Consider the following 13,348-nt stretch of genomic DNA (forward strand, 5'->3'; position numbering starts at 1 on the left):
ATCATATACATGTCCAACCCACGTTTGAAACAATAAAGGGACCCCACCTCCACCACGTTACGTGGTTATTGGTTCCAAAAATCAACAAACCTGTTACCAAACCAGTATTTACCCAGGTCTTTTCTAAATCTAAATCTATCCAATGTATACCCATTGTTTCATGTTCTGTCTTCTGTTGATACTTTCAACACCCTACCAATATCTGCCCTTGTTGTGCCCATCCACTTGTACACCTCTATAATGTCATCCATGATAGAGGTGTAAAACCATGTTGTGAATCTTTTTTAATTTATGTTTTTCAAAATATAAATTATTGGGAAGAATACACAGCTGGTAAATTCAGGACAAGGTTATGGGGAAAGTATACATAGCTGGTAACTTCAGGACAAGATTATGGGAAAAGTATACATGGCTGATAACTTCAGGACAGGGATATGGGGAAAGTATACATGGCTGATAACTTCAAGACAATTTATGCCCCCAACACTCAGTACAGTTTATGGGGAAAGTATACATAGCTGGTAACTTCAGGACAAGGTTATGGAGAAAGTATACTTGGCTGGTAACCTCAGAACAAGGTTATGGGGAACATATACAAGGCGGATAACTTCAGGACAAAGTTATGAGGAAAGTATACAGGATGGGTAACTTCTGGAGACGGTTATAGGGAAGTATACATGTCTGGTAACTTCAAGACAAGGTTATGGGGAAAGTATACATGTCTGGTAACTTGAGGACAAGGTTATGGGGAAGTATACATGTCTGGTAACTTGAGGACAAGGTTATGGGGAAAGTATACATGGCTGGTAACTTCAGGACAAGTTTATGGGGAAAGTATACATTTGTTCATATTTAACACAATGACACTGGTGTATGGTGGTCCAGAAATAATGTGGTCTTATAAGTTACTCTTATATATAAGAGAAATGACAAGTGGCCGATTGAGGGATATTATGCAAATCTTACTCTTCAATAATAAACTTCAAATATTGTTACTAATAAATGTTAGCAACGCTTGAGTCAGCTACAACGTATATGTTATCAATAAATATTATTTACGCACGAGGCTGCAGCAGTGTAAATGTTATCATCAAATATTAGTTACGCTTGAGATTGCATCAGCGTAAATGTTATCAATATATATTAGTTACAAATGAGGTTTCAGCAGCGTAAGTTACGCACGAGGCTCAGCAGCGTAAATGTTATCAATATATAATAGTTACGCTTGAGACGGCATCAGCGTAATTGTTATCAATAAATATTAGTTGTTCTCGAGGCTGCAGCAGTATAATTGTTATCAGAAAGTATAAGTTACACTTGAGGCTGCAGCAGTGTAAATATTGTCAGTAAATATTACTTATGCACGAGGCTGCAGCAGCGAAAATTTCATCACTAAATATTAGTTACGTAAGAGGCGGTGGCAGCGTATGTATATGTTATCAATAAATATTAGTTACGCACCAAGCTGCAACAGCGTAAATGAACGACGCTTCACCAATACATACTTGTGATCTTTCAACAGTTGTCAGATAAATATTGCTTGCCTTCCTACTGTAAGCTATAGTCGCATACTGAGTCTATTTAAAGGTTAATTATTAAACACAAAGTCATACTTACGTAGCCTCGCTCTTTTCTGTTCTTTTATCTGTACTCTTATCTGTGCTTTTCTCTGTACTCTTCTCTGTAAACTCTGTACAGGCAACCAGTTTTTGGCAGTCATCCTCGAGTGTGCATTTTGCTGTAAGTAAACACGTTATGGTAAAACAAACGAGATAAGTCCTCCACGTCAAAAGATCACGTGTAGATTTCTCTTCAAAACAACAAATACTAAACTATGATTATTCCTGCAATTGTATATTTTCTAGAACAGTTGTTCCCAAACTCTTTACGGGCATTACTAGTTTTTCATATATTGTCTTTATTAATGGACCTCCGTACAATCAGAACAGGTCCCCTCTGGTATCATAATCTATATATTGCCTCAACCTATGCCCCCAACACTCAGTACAGGTCCCTTCTGGTATCATAACCTGTACATTGTCTCACCTTATGCCCCCAACACTCAGTACAGGTCCCCTCTGGTATCATAACCTGTACATTGCCTCAACCTATGCCCCCAACACTCAGTACAGGTCCCCTCTAGTATCCTCTAGTATCAACCTGTACATTGCCTCACCTTATGCCCCCAACACTCAATACAGGTCTCCTCTGGTATCATAACCTGTACACTGTCTCAACTTATGCCCCCCTTACATATTGCAAAAAGGGCCCCTGGAGGGAGAGCCATGGCTTCCAGTTTGGAAACTAATGTTCTATGGAAATAAACAATTAAAAAAATTAAAAACTATTGTTTTGGATAAATGGAACATTATACCGTTAATTTATGTATAATTCTCAATATAACACAATATTTGCTATAAATATGTTGCCTGTATTTGTCAGCATAATGAATGTTAAATTATTATTAAGAATCAACTACAATTAAACGTTAAATATATAATCCAAACTTTAATATATAATACAAACTTTTTATCTCGTCGAGTGCTGAGTGAAACATCTTATAAACAGTTTTCATTCCTCCCAAGGAAGCACAATCAAAGTCATGCTTCTCGAAGTCTTCCAAGATCTTGCCACAGCTGCGAATCTGAGGAAAAACCTTCGTCTTAGAAGCCCAGGTTAAAGAAAGTTTAAACTTAATCGATTCCAAGACAAAAACTGAACTGTCATGTTACTGTTAGCTAATCAGTTATGCAGCATAACGTTTGTAAAGATTTTCAACATACAAGCAAAAAGTATAAAGCGTCTTTAAAAACTTTAACTTTCTTAAGATTCTTGTAGTATTATCCCCTCATAAATAAGCTGTATTTAACCAAGCTAAAAAAACTTAAGTACTGTATATGGTTTTCAGTAATCTAATAAAAATCGAGGCAATTTAATAAAGGTCTTAAAAACAAAAGACGCTGCTTTTGACCAAATATTTATGATTGGAAGGTGGTTTCAGACAACACACCTTCAACCAGAGCAATAAACATATGCCATTCATATTATCGCGGATCATATCAACATATGGCGATAAACTAGCAGCTAATCCCATATTTATTATTTGCCAAACCTTGACAAAGTAAAGTAGAGCAGCTGTTTTCTTGTATATATTATGTTATTTATCCTTAATTTTTATATATACTTCAATGTTTTGCGCTGAATAACCTACCGGTTTCAACATCAGTCTAAATAACACAATGAACAGCTTAGACAATATTATCTGAATAACACAATGAATACCTTAGACAATATTGATGAATAAATGTTTCAAATAATTTATTCCTGCCCTGTTAATGTTTGTTCGTATGAATAACAAGTTTGACAGCTGTTTGCGATCTCTAGGGAGTTGTTGCACATTAGTTAACTAGACTATGTTAATTTAATGCCCTATTATGTACAATGAATCCATTCAGGTGTTAGTTGTGGATCTGTTATAGAGGAACATAATGAATCCAGTACCTGAACTGGCAAGATTATTTAACCAGCATTTTTCTATTAGGTATTTAATGATTTAAATTACATCTCATTTTCAGAAACTAGACTACTAACGTCCTTTAGATAATAAAGTATTATGGATTAAACTTTTTTAACACAAGAGAAATAATTCACGAAAATTATTCCAATAATTCACATTAAAATATATAATAAAATGTATGGTAATAACTCACGCTGAAGTGCACAATAATACATGGTGTGGTAATAATTCACGTTGAAGTGTCCAATAATACAAGGTGTAATAATTGACGTTAAAGTGCACAAATAGTAAAAGGTGTGGTAATAATTCACGCTAAAGGTCACAATAATAAAAGGTGTGGTAATAACTCCGTCAAAGGACACATATTGACAAGTGCATCAGTGGGCGAGCAGCCTACCAATATATCATGGTCAGCTAAGATGTGTTTCTCTTCTGTGAAGCGAAGACCGCGTATGGCTTCTTGCATGGCTACAATGATAAACGTATTGACTGGTATAATCAATGTCTCTGGAATTTCTTTTTCAGTTTTATTAAAGATATATTATATAAAGTTTGAAAATATCCTGAATTACTTTACAATTTAATGATATTTTTAGTTCTGTTTTGTTAATTTCATAAAACTGTAATATCAATATAGCTATAGGTTAAATACCAATTGTAATTAAGAAGCAATAAAATGCTTATCTTCAAACACTAGGACGGTCAGATTAGGTCGTAGTTTTCTATTCAGCTTTTCAGGTAAACTCAAATACAATATATTTGACAGTACGGTTTAATACTAAGTATTAATAATAACTAAGGTTTAATAACTAAGTGAAAAGGTTTAATAACTAAGGTTTAATAACTAAGTGAAAATATGTACAATTCCTGACTGCTATGAATAGTACATAATTGCACTTATTTGTGCTATTATATTTACCTCCCCATTTTTGGAGGACGGGCTGAAATATTCATACACAGACTACGTAAGACATAAATGAAAAACGAGTAACACTTAGTGGGCCAGCTATAACCATCTAGAGCAGGGGTCTCCAAACTATGGCCCGCGGGCCACATCCGGCCCGCCACATAATTTCATCCGGCCCTCCAAACAAATCCGTGTGGTGGCCTTGAAAAAATAATTATCATACGAATGGCATCGCAGAATTATTCAAAGCTGGGGCTGCTGACTGGTGGCGCTCAGCCCGAGTCAGTTTTCCTCTCTCTCGATAGTGTGACGCACAGATACTAATACTGGTAGGTATGTGTTGTGCATTACAACCAATCAGTTGTGTATAACTGTATATTGTGGGGATGGAGGGCGAGTGGGGCTTCGCTGCTTCCGTTTCAGGGAGCACAAACACTGTACAATATTCTTTTCTCTACTTTGACAATGCCTTTATCTTAGTTATACAAAATAGCAATTTCATTTTTTATTCCTCCGGCCCGCATAAATATGGGAAATATATAATGTGGCCCTTACATTGAAAAGTTTGGAGACCCCTGATCTAGAGGTTATCTAGAGATGATTTCGGGGCTTTTTAGTGTCCCCGCGGCCCGGTCCTAGACCAGGCCTCCACCCCAGGAAGCAGCCCGTGACAGCTGACTAACACCCAGGTACCTATTTTACTGCTAGGTAACAGAGGCATAGGGTGAAAGAAACTGCCCATTGTTTCTCGCCGGCGCCTGGGATCGAACCCAGGACCACAGTCTCCGTGGTGTAGTGGTAAGAACAGTCTCCGTGGTGTAGTGGTAAGACACTCGCCTGGCGTTCCGCGAGCGCTATGTCATGGGTTCGTATCCTGGCCGGGGAGGATTTACTGGGCGCAATTCCTTAACTGTAGCCTCTGTTTAACGCAACAGTAAAATGTGTACTTGGATGAAAAAACGATTCTTCGCGGCAGGGGATCGTATTCCAGGGACCTGCCCGAAACGCTACGCGTACTAGTGGCTCTACAAGAATGTAACAACTCTTGTATATCTCAAAAAAAAAAAAAAAAAAAAAAAAAAAAAAAAGTCCAGCGTGCTGTCCGCTCGGCCGACCGGCTACTCAAGACTCCCACCCCATAAATCCATACCTAGATGCCATCACATGCATCCCTACCCAGACTCCCGTCACATACATCCCTACCCAGACTCCCGTCACATGCATCCCTACCCAGACTCCCGTCACATACATCCCTACCCAGACTCCCGTCACATACATCCCTACCCAGACTCCCGTCACATGCATCCCTACCCAGACTCCCGTCACATGCATCCCTACCCAGACTCCCGTCACATGCATCCCTACCCAGACTCCCGTCACATGCATCCCTACCCAGACTCCCGTCACATGCATCCCTACCCAGACTCCCGTCACATGCATCCCTACCCAGACTCCCGTCACATGCATCCCTACCCAGACTCCCGTCACATACATCCCTACCCAGACTCCCGTCACATGCATCCCTACCCAGACTCCCGTCACATACATCCCTACCCAGACTCCCGTCACATACATCCCTACCCAGACTCCCGTCACATACAATTACTCATAAATGAAAAATGTTGATGTATTTGGAGAGGAAAGAGGAGGTGGGGTTAATTACCTCATCTGAGACACTGCAGCGGAGCTGTGAGGTAGAGCTGCTGCCGGCGCCCATTGTGAGGTAGTGAGGAGGGAGAAGAGATGCACGTGGCAGAAGAGCAGCAGCAGCAGCGGCGGCGTCCGTCCTCCGTCGTCGTCGTCCAGCAACTGACGCCGCCATGCTCTGTCCACTCTTGCCACACTCGCCTCCCTACAATTACCAACTTAACCTCTCAAACAATATGTAATACTCTATCATTGTTTATAAATAAAGGTTACACCATTCTCCTACAGCACGTACTGATGTTACCTGAAAAACCAAACTCTTTTTGTGCAAATATTTCCCGACATGTTCAAGTTGGGGAGTAAATTTGGGAGACAAAATAAGACACTGAGGTGTGGCAACACTGTTACCAGTCCTCAACCGTCTAAGCTTCTAGAAATATTTTTATATTCAAATTTCTCAACTGTTTAACAACCAATAATTTCCAGATATTTTTGGTTCTTTATCTCTCAATTGTTTGCAGTTTTAACACTATAATTCTCACAATTGTTGTTTGCCTCTACTGAAGAAATTGGAGTCAACAAGCACCAAGTTCAAGTACGTTTATTGAAACAAGAAAATGCATCTCAAAGGGATAAAGTAGCTTAGGCTATTTCTACCCCCCCCCCCAAGAGCTTAATATAATGCAGTACCAGCAACATATTGCCAATAAATAGTACCACTATTTATAATGCAGCTCTCATTAACTCCCGCGGACCTTTATCACAGAAACAAATGTAGATGTTAACTAGTCTGGAATTTATAAATATCTAGTTTATGCTGGTCCACAGCCTGGCCCAGCATAGCATAGCCCAGCACAGCCTAGCCCCCATAGCACAGTCTTGCCCCCCCACAGCACAGCATAGCCCCCATAGCACAGCCTAGCCCGCACAGCACAGCCTAGCCCCCATAGCACAGCCTAGCCCGCACAGCACAGCCTTGCCCCCCCACAGCACAGCATAGCCCCCATAGCACAGCCTAGCCCGCACAGCACAGCCTAGCCCCCCATAGCACAGCCTAGCCCGCACAGCACAGCCTTGCCCCCCCCCCCACAGCACAGCATGCATAGCCCCCATAGCACAGCCTAGCCCGCACAGCACAGCCTAGCCCCCACAGCACAGCATAGCCCCCACAGCACAGAATAGCGGAACAACACAGCCTAAACTGATCTAGAAACAATGTTGTTAAAGTTCTTCAAATGTGCTAACCAAAGTTATAAGTCTACATAATGAGTTTCCTGCTGGCATCTTAGTGAAGTAGGTCACCAACTTATCTTGATGTTCTTCTCACTAAACATGGCCATAATCATTGATGTTAATGACATATTCTCCATCTTGCTAGAAATACACTTCTTCTTGTTCTTTATGTTAAGTGTAGTATGTGTGAAGGTTTTCTCCTCCCGAACACCTCAAGAGTGATAATGTTAGAAGACGCGGCAGTGACCCGTGACGGCCGCCATTGTGGCCTGGTCCACCTCATGGCGCATATGAGGTGAGGATCCCACCCTGGAGCCTGGTCCACCTCATGACTCATATGAGGTGAGGATCCCACCCTGGAGCCTGGTCCACCTCATGGCTCATATGAGGTGAGGATCCCACCCTGGAGCCTGGTCCACCTCATGGCGCATATGAGGTGAGGATCCCACCCTGGAGCCTGGTCCCCCTCATGGCTCATATGAGGTGAGGATCCCACCCTGGAGCCTGGTCCCCCTCATGGCTCATATGAGGTGAAGATCCCACCCTGGAGCCTGGTCCTCCTCATGGCTCATATGAGGTGAAGATCCCACCCTGGAGCCTGGTCCTCCTCATGGCTCATATGAGGTGAGGATCCCACCCTGGAGCCTGGTCCACCTCATGGCGCATATGAGGTGAGGATCCCACCCTGGAGCCTGGTCCTCCTCATGGCTCATATGAGGCGAGGATCCCACCCTGGAGCCTGGTCCCCCTCATGGCTCATATGAGGTGAAGATCCCACCCTGGAGCCTGGTCCTCCTCATGGCTCATATGAGGTGAAGATCCCACTCTGGAGCCTGGTCCCCCTCATGGCTCATATGAGGTGAAGATCCCACCCTGGAGCCTGGTCCTCCTCATAGCTCGTTTGAGGTGGGGGATCCCCCCCTGGTGCCTTTTGCTCCTCATGGCTCATATGATGTGACGACTCCCCCGCTTGGAGCCTGATCCTTCTCATAGCTCGTATGAAGTGAGGATCCCCCTTGGAGCCTGGTCCCCCTCATGGCTCATATGAGGTGAGGATCCCACCCTGGAGCCTGGTCCCCCTCGTGACCATAGTTCTAGACCTAATATTCATTATGAAAACCAATTTACACATATTGTATGTAAGTTGAGCTTTAATGGTAAGAGCAACAACCCCCGCGTTGGGCAAGTAACTCCAGCAACCTGAGAACATCTTTAAGTGTCACTTTACACAGCAACATTGAAGGCTGGGTGGGCTCCTCACCTCATACGAGCCATGAGGGGAACCAGGCTCCAGGGGAAATCCTTACTTCATACGAAAACCATATTTTCCTTAGTGCAGATTTCATGAGGCCGCACACTGTTTATGTTCAGTGTATATTCTGATACATCATAAACTTTCATTAATTTAAACTGCTTCCGGAGGGCACACTCATCACCTTAATGGTTGCTGGGGGTGCCGCCCAGGACTAGGCTAACTTATTGCCATGAGTTCTTATTGTATATAACAACTCTGTGGAGACACAATTGTCTAACCTTAAGAAGTCTTCGTGGTGTAGTGGTAAGATACTTGCGGAACGCGTTCCGCGAGCGCTTTGTCCTGGGTTCGCATCATGGCCGGAGAGGATTTACTGGGAGCAAATCCTTAACTATAGCCTATGTTTAACTCAACAGTAAAATGGGTACTTGGATGTAAAAACAATTCTTCGTGAGGGTCGTATTCCAGGGAACATAGGATGTGGAACTTGCCAATAAACGATGTAGTACAGTCTTGATAACTTTACAGCTAAGTTAAGTTTGTTTAAAAATTTCTCAAAGTGAGCAGTTAAAGTTTTTTACCGGTTTAAGTTCACCGGTTTGAAATTTCAAAAAGCCTAATCTAAGAAAACGTATTTTTGTGTTAAAATACTTGTATAGATGTAAATTATTAACTATTCTCTATCACTAGGAGGGGCATATATAAATGGAACATTAACTTTATTATAATTTCCTTAATCAAAATTTATATCGGAAGTTGGCCAACTTCTCATCAATTTAAATAGTCTTATTGTTTATTAAATCTATAATAACGCATGCCGAGTGCAGCATTATTATGGAGAGAGTGGAGGTCTTGCCAAACACACATCCAGCATCTTGGACCACTGTCACCATACTCCTAGCTGGTGGAGAGAGTGGAGGTCTTGCCGCACACACACCCACCATCTTGGACCACAGCACCATATGCTGCTCCTAGGTAGTGGAGAGGTTATCTTGAGATGATTTCGGGGCTTTAGTGTCCCCCGCGGCCCGGTGTTGGCCTCCACCCCCAGGAAGCAGCCCGTGACAGCTGACTAACACCCAGGTACCTATTTTACTGCTAGGTAACAGGGGCATAGGGTGAAAGAAACTGCCCATTGTTTCTCGCCAGCGCCCGGGATCGACCCCGGGACCACAGGATCACAAGTACAGCGTGCTGTCCGCTCGGCCGACCGGCTCCAAGAGTGAAGAGAGTGAAAGTCTTTTTTTTCTTTATTAAATAATATACAATATAAAGATCATATTACATAAATTTACAAGGGAAATATTAGATTTATATATTTTATATAATTCTCAGTAAACCAGTTTCCCATATCTAGTTTAAGTGAAGTCACGCACAGTCCTAGGTTAAAACCTGTGTACATTTTCCAAGGAAATACCAGAGAGAGAGAGAGAAATATGTAGTAGACATGGTAGTGACAAAATAGGTCGGGAGTCAGTACATTAGCCCACCAGCTGTTAGGACACCTGGGTGGAAGAGTTAGCAGCTCGATCCTGTAGCCACAAATAGTAAACACAAACCCACCTTCCTGCATGTGCCTGCTTCTTTGCCTACTTGCCTACTGCCCTGCTTGTTTGTGAATGTCTGCCTGTGCCTGTCTGCCTGTCCACCTCTGCCTGCTTGTGCCTGCCTGTATCATGCTGGCTGCCTGCCTGCTTGTCTGCTTCCCTACCTTCCTGCATGCCTGTCTGCCTGCCTGCCTGCCTGCCTGCCTGTCTGTCTACTTTGCTGCCTGCCATTTTGCCATTTCTCTCTCTCTCTCTTTCTCTTTCTCTCTCTCTCTGTCTCTCTCTCTCTCTCTCTGTCTCTCTCTCTGTCTCTCTGTCTGTCTCTCTCTATTTCTTCTCTTTTCTCCTCTCTCTCTCTCTCTCTTCTTCTCCTCCCTCTCTTCTCTCTCCCATCTCTCTCTCTCTCTCACTCCACTCCACTCCCCTGTCTATCTCTCTCTCTCATATGGAGAAGTGTTCTGTTTGTTAAATTGCTTGCGAGTTCATGTAAGTGTACGGTATACTCATGACTCGAGTTTTCTATAGTAAATGTTATTGATAGAAAATGAGTGTTTATCAGAAACTATTCCTCTGGTTTTTTCCCCAGTGGTAATTCAACGTTCAAGGCAAAGTGGTCACTAGCTAGTTCCCGAACAACCCGAGCCTCCCCCATAATCCCCTGAGAGTTTAAAATGCAGGCATAGTCAAGCCGTCCTCCCCTGATGTGAGTTGGTTCATTGTTTCCCAATAGACAGGTATCTGGATGATCTTGTAGAAACTGTAACCACTTGACCCCATTAGTATTAATGTTAAAAACAAGTCCACTTTCAAAGGAAAAGGCTAAATATTAATAAAGACATGAAAAATTATTTTATTCAAAATATGGGAGATTGGTATCAACAATACACGCCGCTCTGCGTTGATAGTTTTTACGAGGACATGGTCGAGAACATAGAGAAATTAGTACAGAGGGAAAATAACGGGGGCAGGGGAAGCAAGACGCATGGACCTAAGAAATTTAAATATTCCAATGATCAGCAAGTCAAGGGGTGGGAGAGAATGCTACGGAGTGCACATAAAGAATGGTTAAAAAATGGAATGAGGGATGAAGAGAAAAATACAATGTTGGAAGTGGCAAGGGAATGCAGTCAGGTGAGGAAGGAGGCGCGGGACAGATAATGGTCACTGCTTGCATCACAAGCGGGGATGTTTCTGGCGGGGGAGAAAGAAACAATTGCGCAGCGCGTCCCGCGGCGTTGCGCGGGCAGTTTGGGGCCGTATAAATACGGGCGCACAATAGGGCTCCGCCTCACTCCGCCTGCCCTCGCCGCTGCCCTCGCAACCGCTCCCCGGCCGCCCGTAGCCTTGTGCATGTCGTACGTTCAATCTTCGCGTCCGCTGTGTCACAGTTTGCTTGTTCACTTTTCCTTGTCTTACGTCATTAAGTAAAGTCGCCAGGATGTCCTATTTGCAGAGTTATAAGTAATTTATTAAGTAAAGTCAGACAGGACGTCCTATTTGCAGTATTTGCGGGCCCTTAATTTGCTTTACGTTCCCTGGCCCTGCATTTTGCCTAGTTTCCTCAGTAGTTACAGTACTTTCGCTGGGCCCTTGCAGTTTATTCACGTCGCTTATTTGGTTATATTTATGTTATGCATCTCCTCCGTTCTCTTAATGTAAAATGGCTATATATCCACGCCGATTGTATACCCTTATCTTGTACTTGCAGATACCACGTGACATGCCTGCCCTTTTCATAATTATGTTCTACATTTCAGCACTAACATGCCTCCTGTTTCAGGTTACCTCGACTCTCTTTCCCAACCAGCCTCCTTAATTTACCCCGACAGTTGATGCGTTGCTTGCCGCACGTTTATTTGTACGTTGCTGTGTTCAGTATGCTTGCCTATGTTACCCTGCCTTCCTCATTAAGTAAAGTCAGCCAGGATGTGCTATTTGCAGAATTACTAAGTAAATTATTAAGTGAAGTCAGCCAGGCAGTGCTCGTTGCAGAGTTACTAAGAAATTATTAAGTAAAGTCAGCCAGGATGTGTTTTGCAGAGTTCCTAGAATTATTAAGTAAAGTCAGACAGGATGTGTTTTGCAGAGTTCCTAGAATTATTAAGTAAAGTCAGACAGGCTGTGCTATTTGCAGTTTCGCGGGCCCTTATTTTAGCTTCGTTTCCTGGCCCTGCAATTTGCCTAGATTCATAGGTAGTTACAGTAGTTTATGCTTGGCTATTGCAGTTTATTCACGTTACTCTATGGTTATTTATGTTATGCTTTCCTCCGTTGCTTAATGTAAAATTGGTTTTATTTATTCTAGGGCGATATGTTCCATTTAGCCTACCCAATTTAATACATCTTACTTATTTGGTAACATTTGTGCTGTGCTTCATTTATGGTTGTCATTAAGTATGTTTCTATTTATTATAGGGCGAAATGTCCCATTCACCACTATTCATCCCTGTTACTTATTTGGTTACACTTGTGTCGTGCATCCTTTATGTTTGTTATAAAAACATTTTTTGTTTACTACAGGGCGATTTGTTACATTTAGCTTACGTTATTCTTTGTCTCAGCCATCCTTTGTTTCCTTGGCAGTGTCTTCAGTTAGTAGTCCCCTTTCCTTCGCTGTGGCTTCTAGGCAGCCAGGATGCGCGAGGTGCAGTTGTGGCCCCTCGCCTCTTGCTTTATGCCTCCGGCCCTGCACTTGTTGGGTTCCCCTTTCTTTATTTCGTTTACGCCTAGTCTCGCTGTTAGCTATGTTCTTCCCCCGGTTCCTCTGTCGTTCAACTACGCTTGTTGCTTCTACGTCTGTAAGGTCTTCTAGTTCGCCTTGCCTTCGGTGTTGCGGCCCCCTTGCTTCTCGCTTGTTTATTCAGGCTACGTTTCCCCCCCCCCTTTCCTGGGGTCTCCTTTTTCTCTTTTTTTTTGAATGTGCCGCAGCAGGAGTGCCGCAAAACCTTTTTTGCCTAGTTTCATCGGTAGTTACAGTAGTTTATGCTTAGCTTTGCAGTTTAGTTTCCTCAGTGGTTACAGTATTTACGCTTGGCTCTTGCAGTTTATTCACGTTACTTATTTGGTTATATTTATGTTATGCTTCACCTCCGTTCTCTTAATGTAAAAATGGTTATATATGCACGCCGATTGTATACCCTTATTTTGTACCTGCAGATATCACGTGCCATGCCTTGCCCTATTCAGGTGACCTGGACAGGGGGGTGGCCCCCACGTTGCCTGGGGCACGATACACTCCAGCA

At 42.8% G+C, this 13,348-nt stretch overlaps 1 protein-coding gene across 1 annotated transcript in view; it reads right to left on the reverse strand.

The window, feature by feature from the left end:
• The window catches only part of LOC123769491 (uncharacterized), a 51,857-nt gene that overhangs the window by 20,547 nt on the left and 17,962 nt on the right, over window positions 1-13,348 (reverse strand). The window contains exons 2-4 of the mRNA XM_045760637.2: window positions 6,088-6,276; window positions 2,527-2,644; window positions 1,618-1,738 (exon numbers count right to left, since the gene is read on the reverse strand). Of these exons, the coding sequence (XP_045616593.1) occupies window positions 1,618-1,738; window positions 2,527-2,644; window positions 6,088-6,276 (428 nt within the window). The remainder of the gene's footprint in view (window positions 1-1,617; window positions 1,739-2,526; window positions 2,645-6,087; window positions 6,277-13,348) is intronic.

This window comes from Procambarus clarkii, chromosome 63, assembly GCF_040958095.1.
Source record: "Procambarus clarkii isolate CNS0578487 chromosome 63, FALCON_Pclarkii_2.0, whole genome shotgun sequence".
Taxonomy (NCBI): domain Eukaryota; kingdom Metazoa; phylum Arthropoda; class Malacostraca; order Decapoda; family Cambaridae; genus Procambarus; species Procambarus clarkii.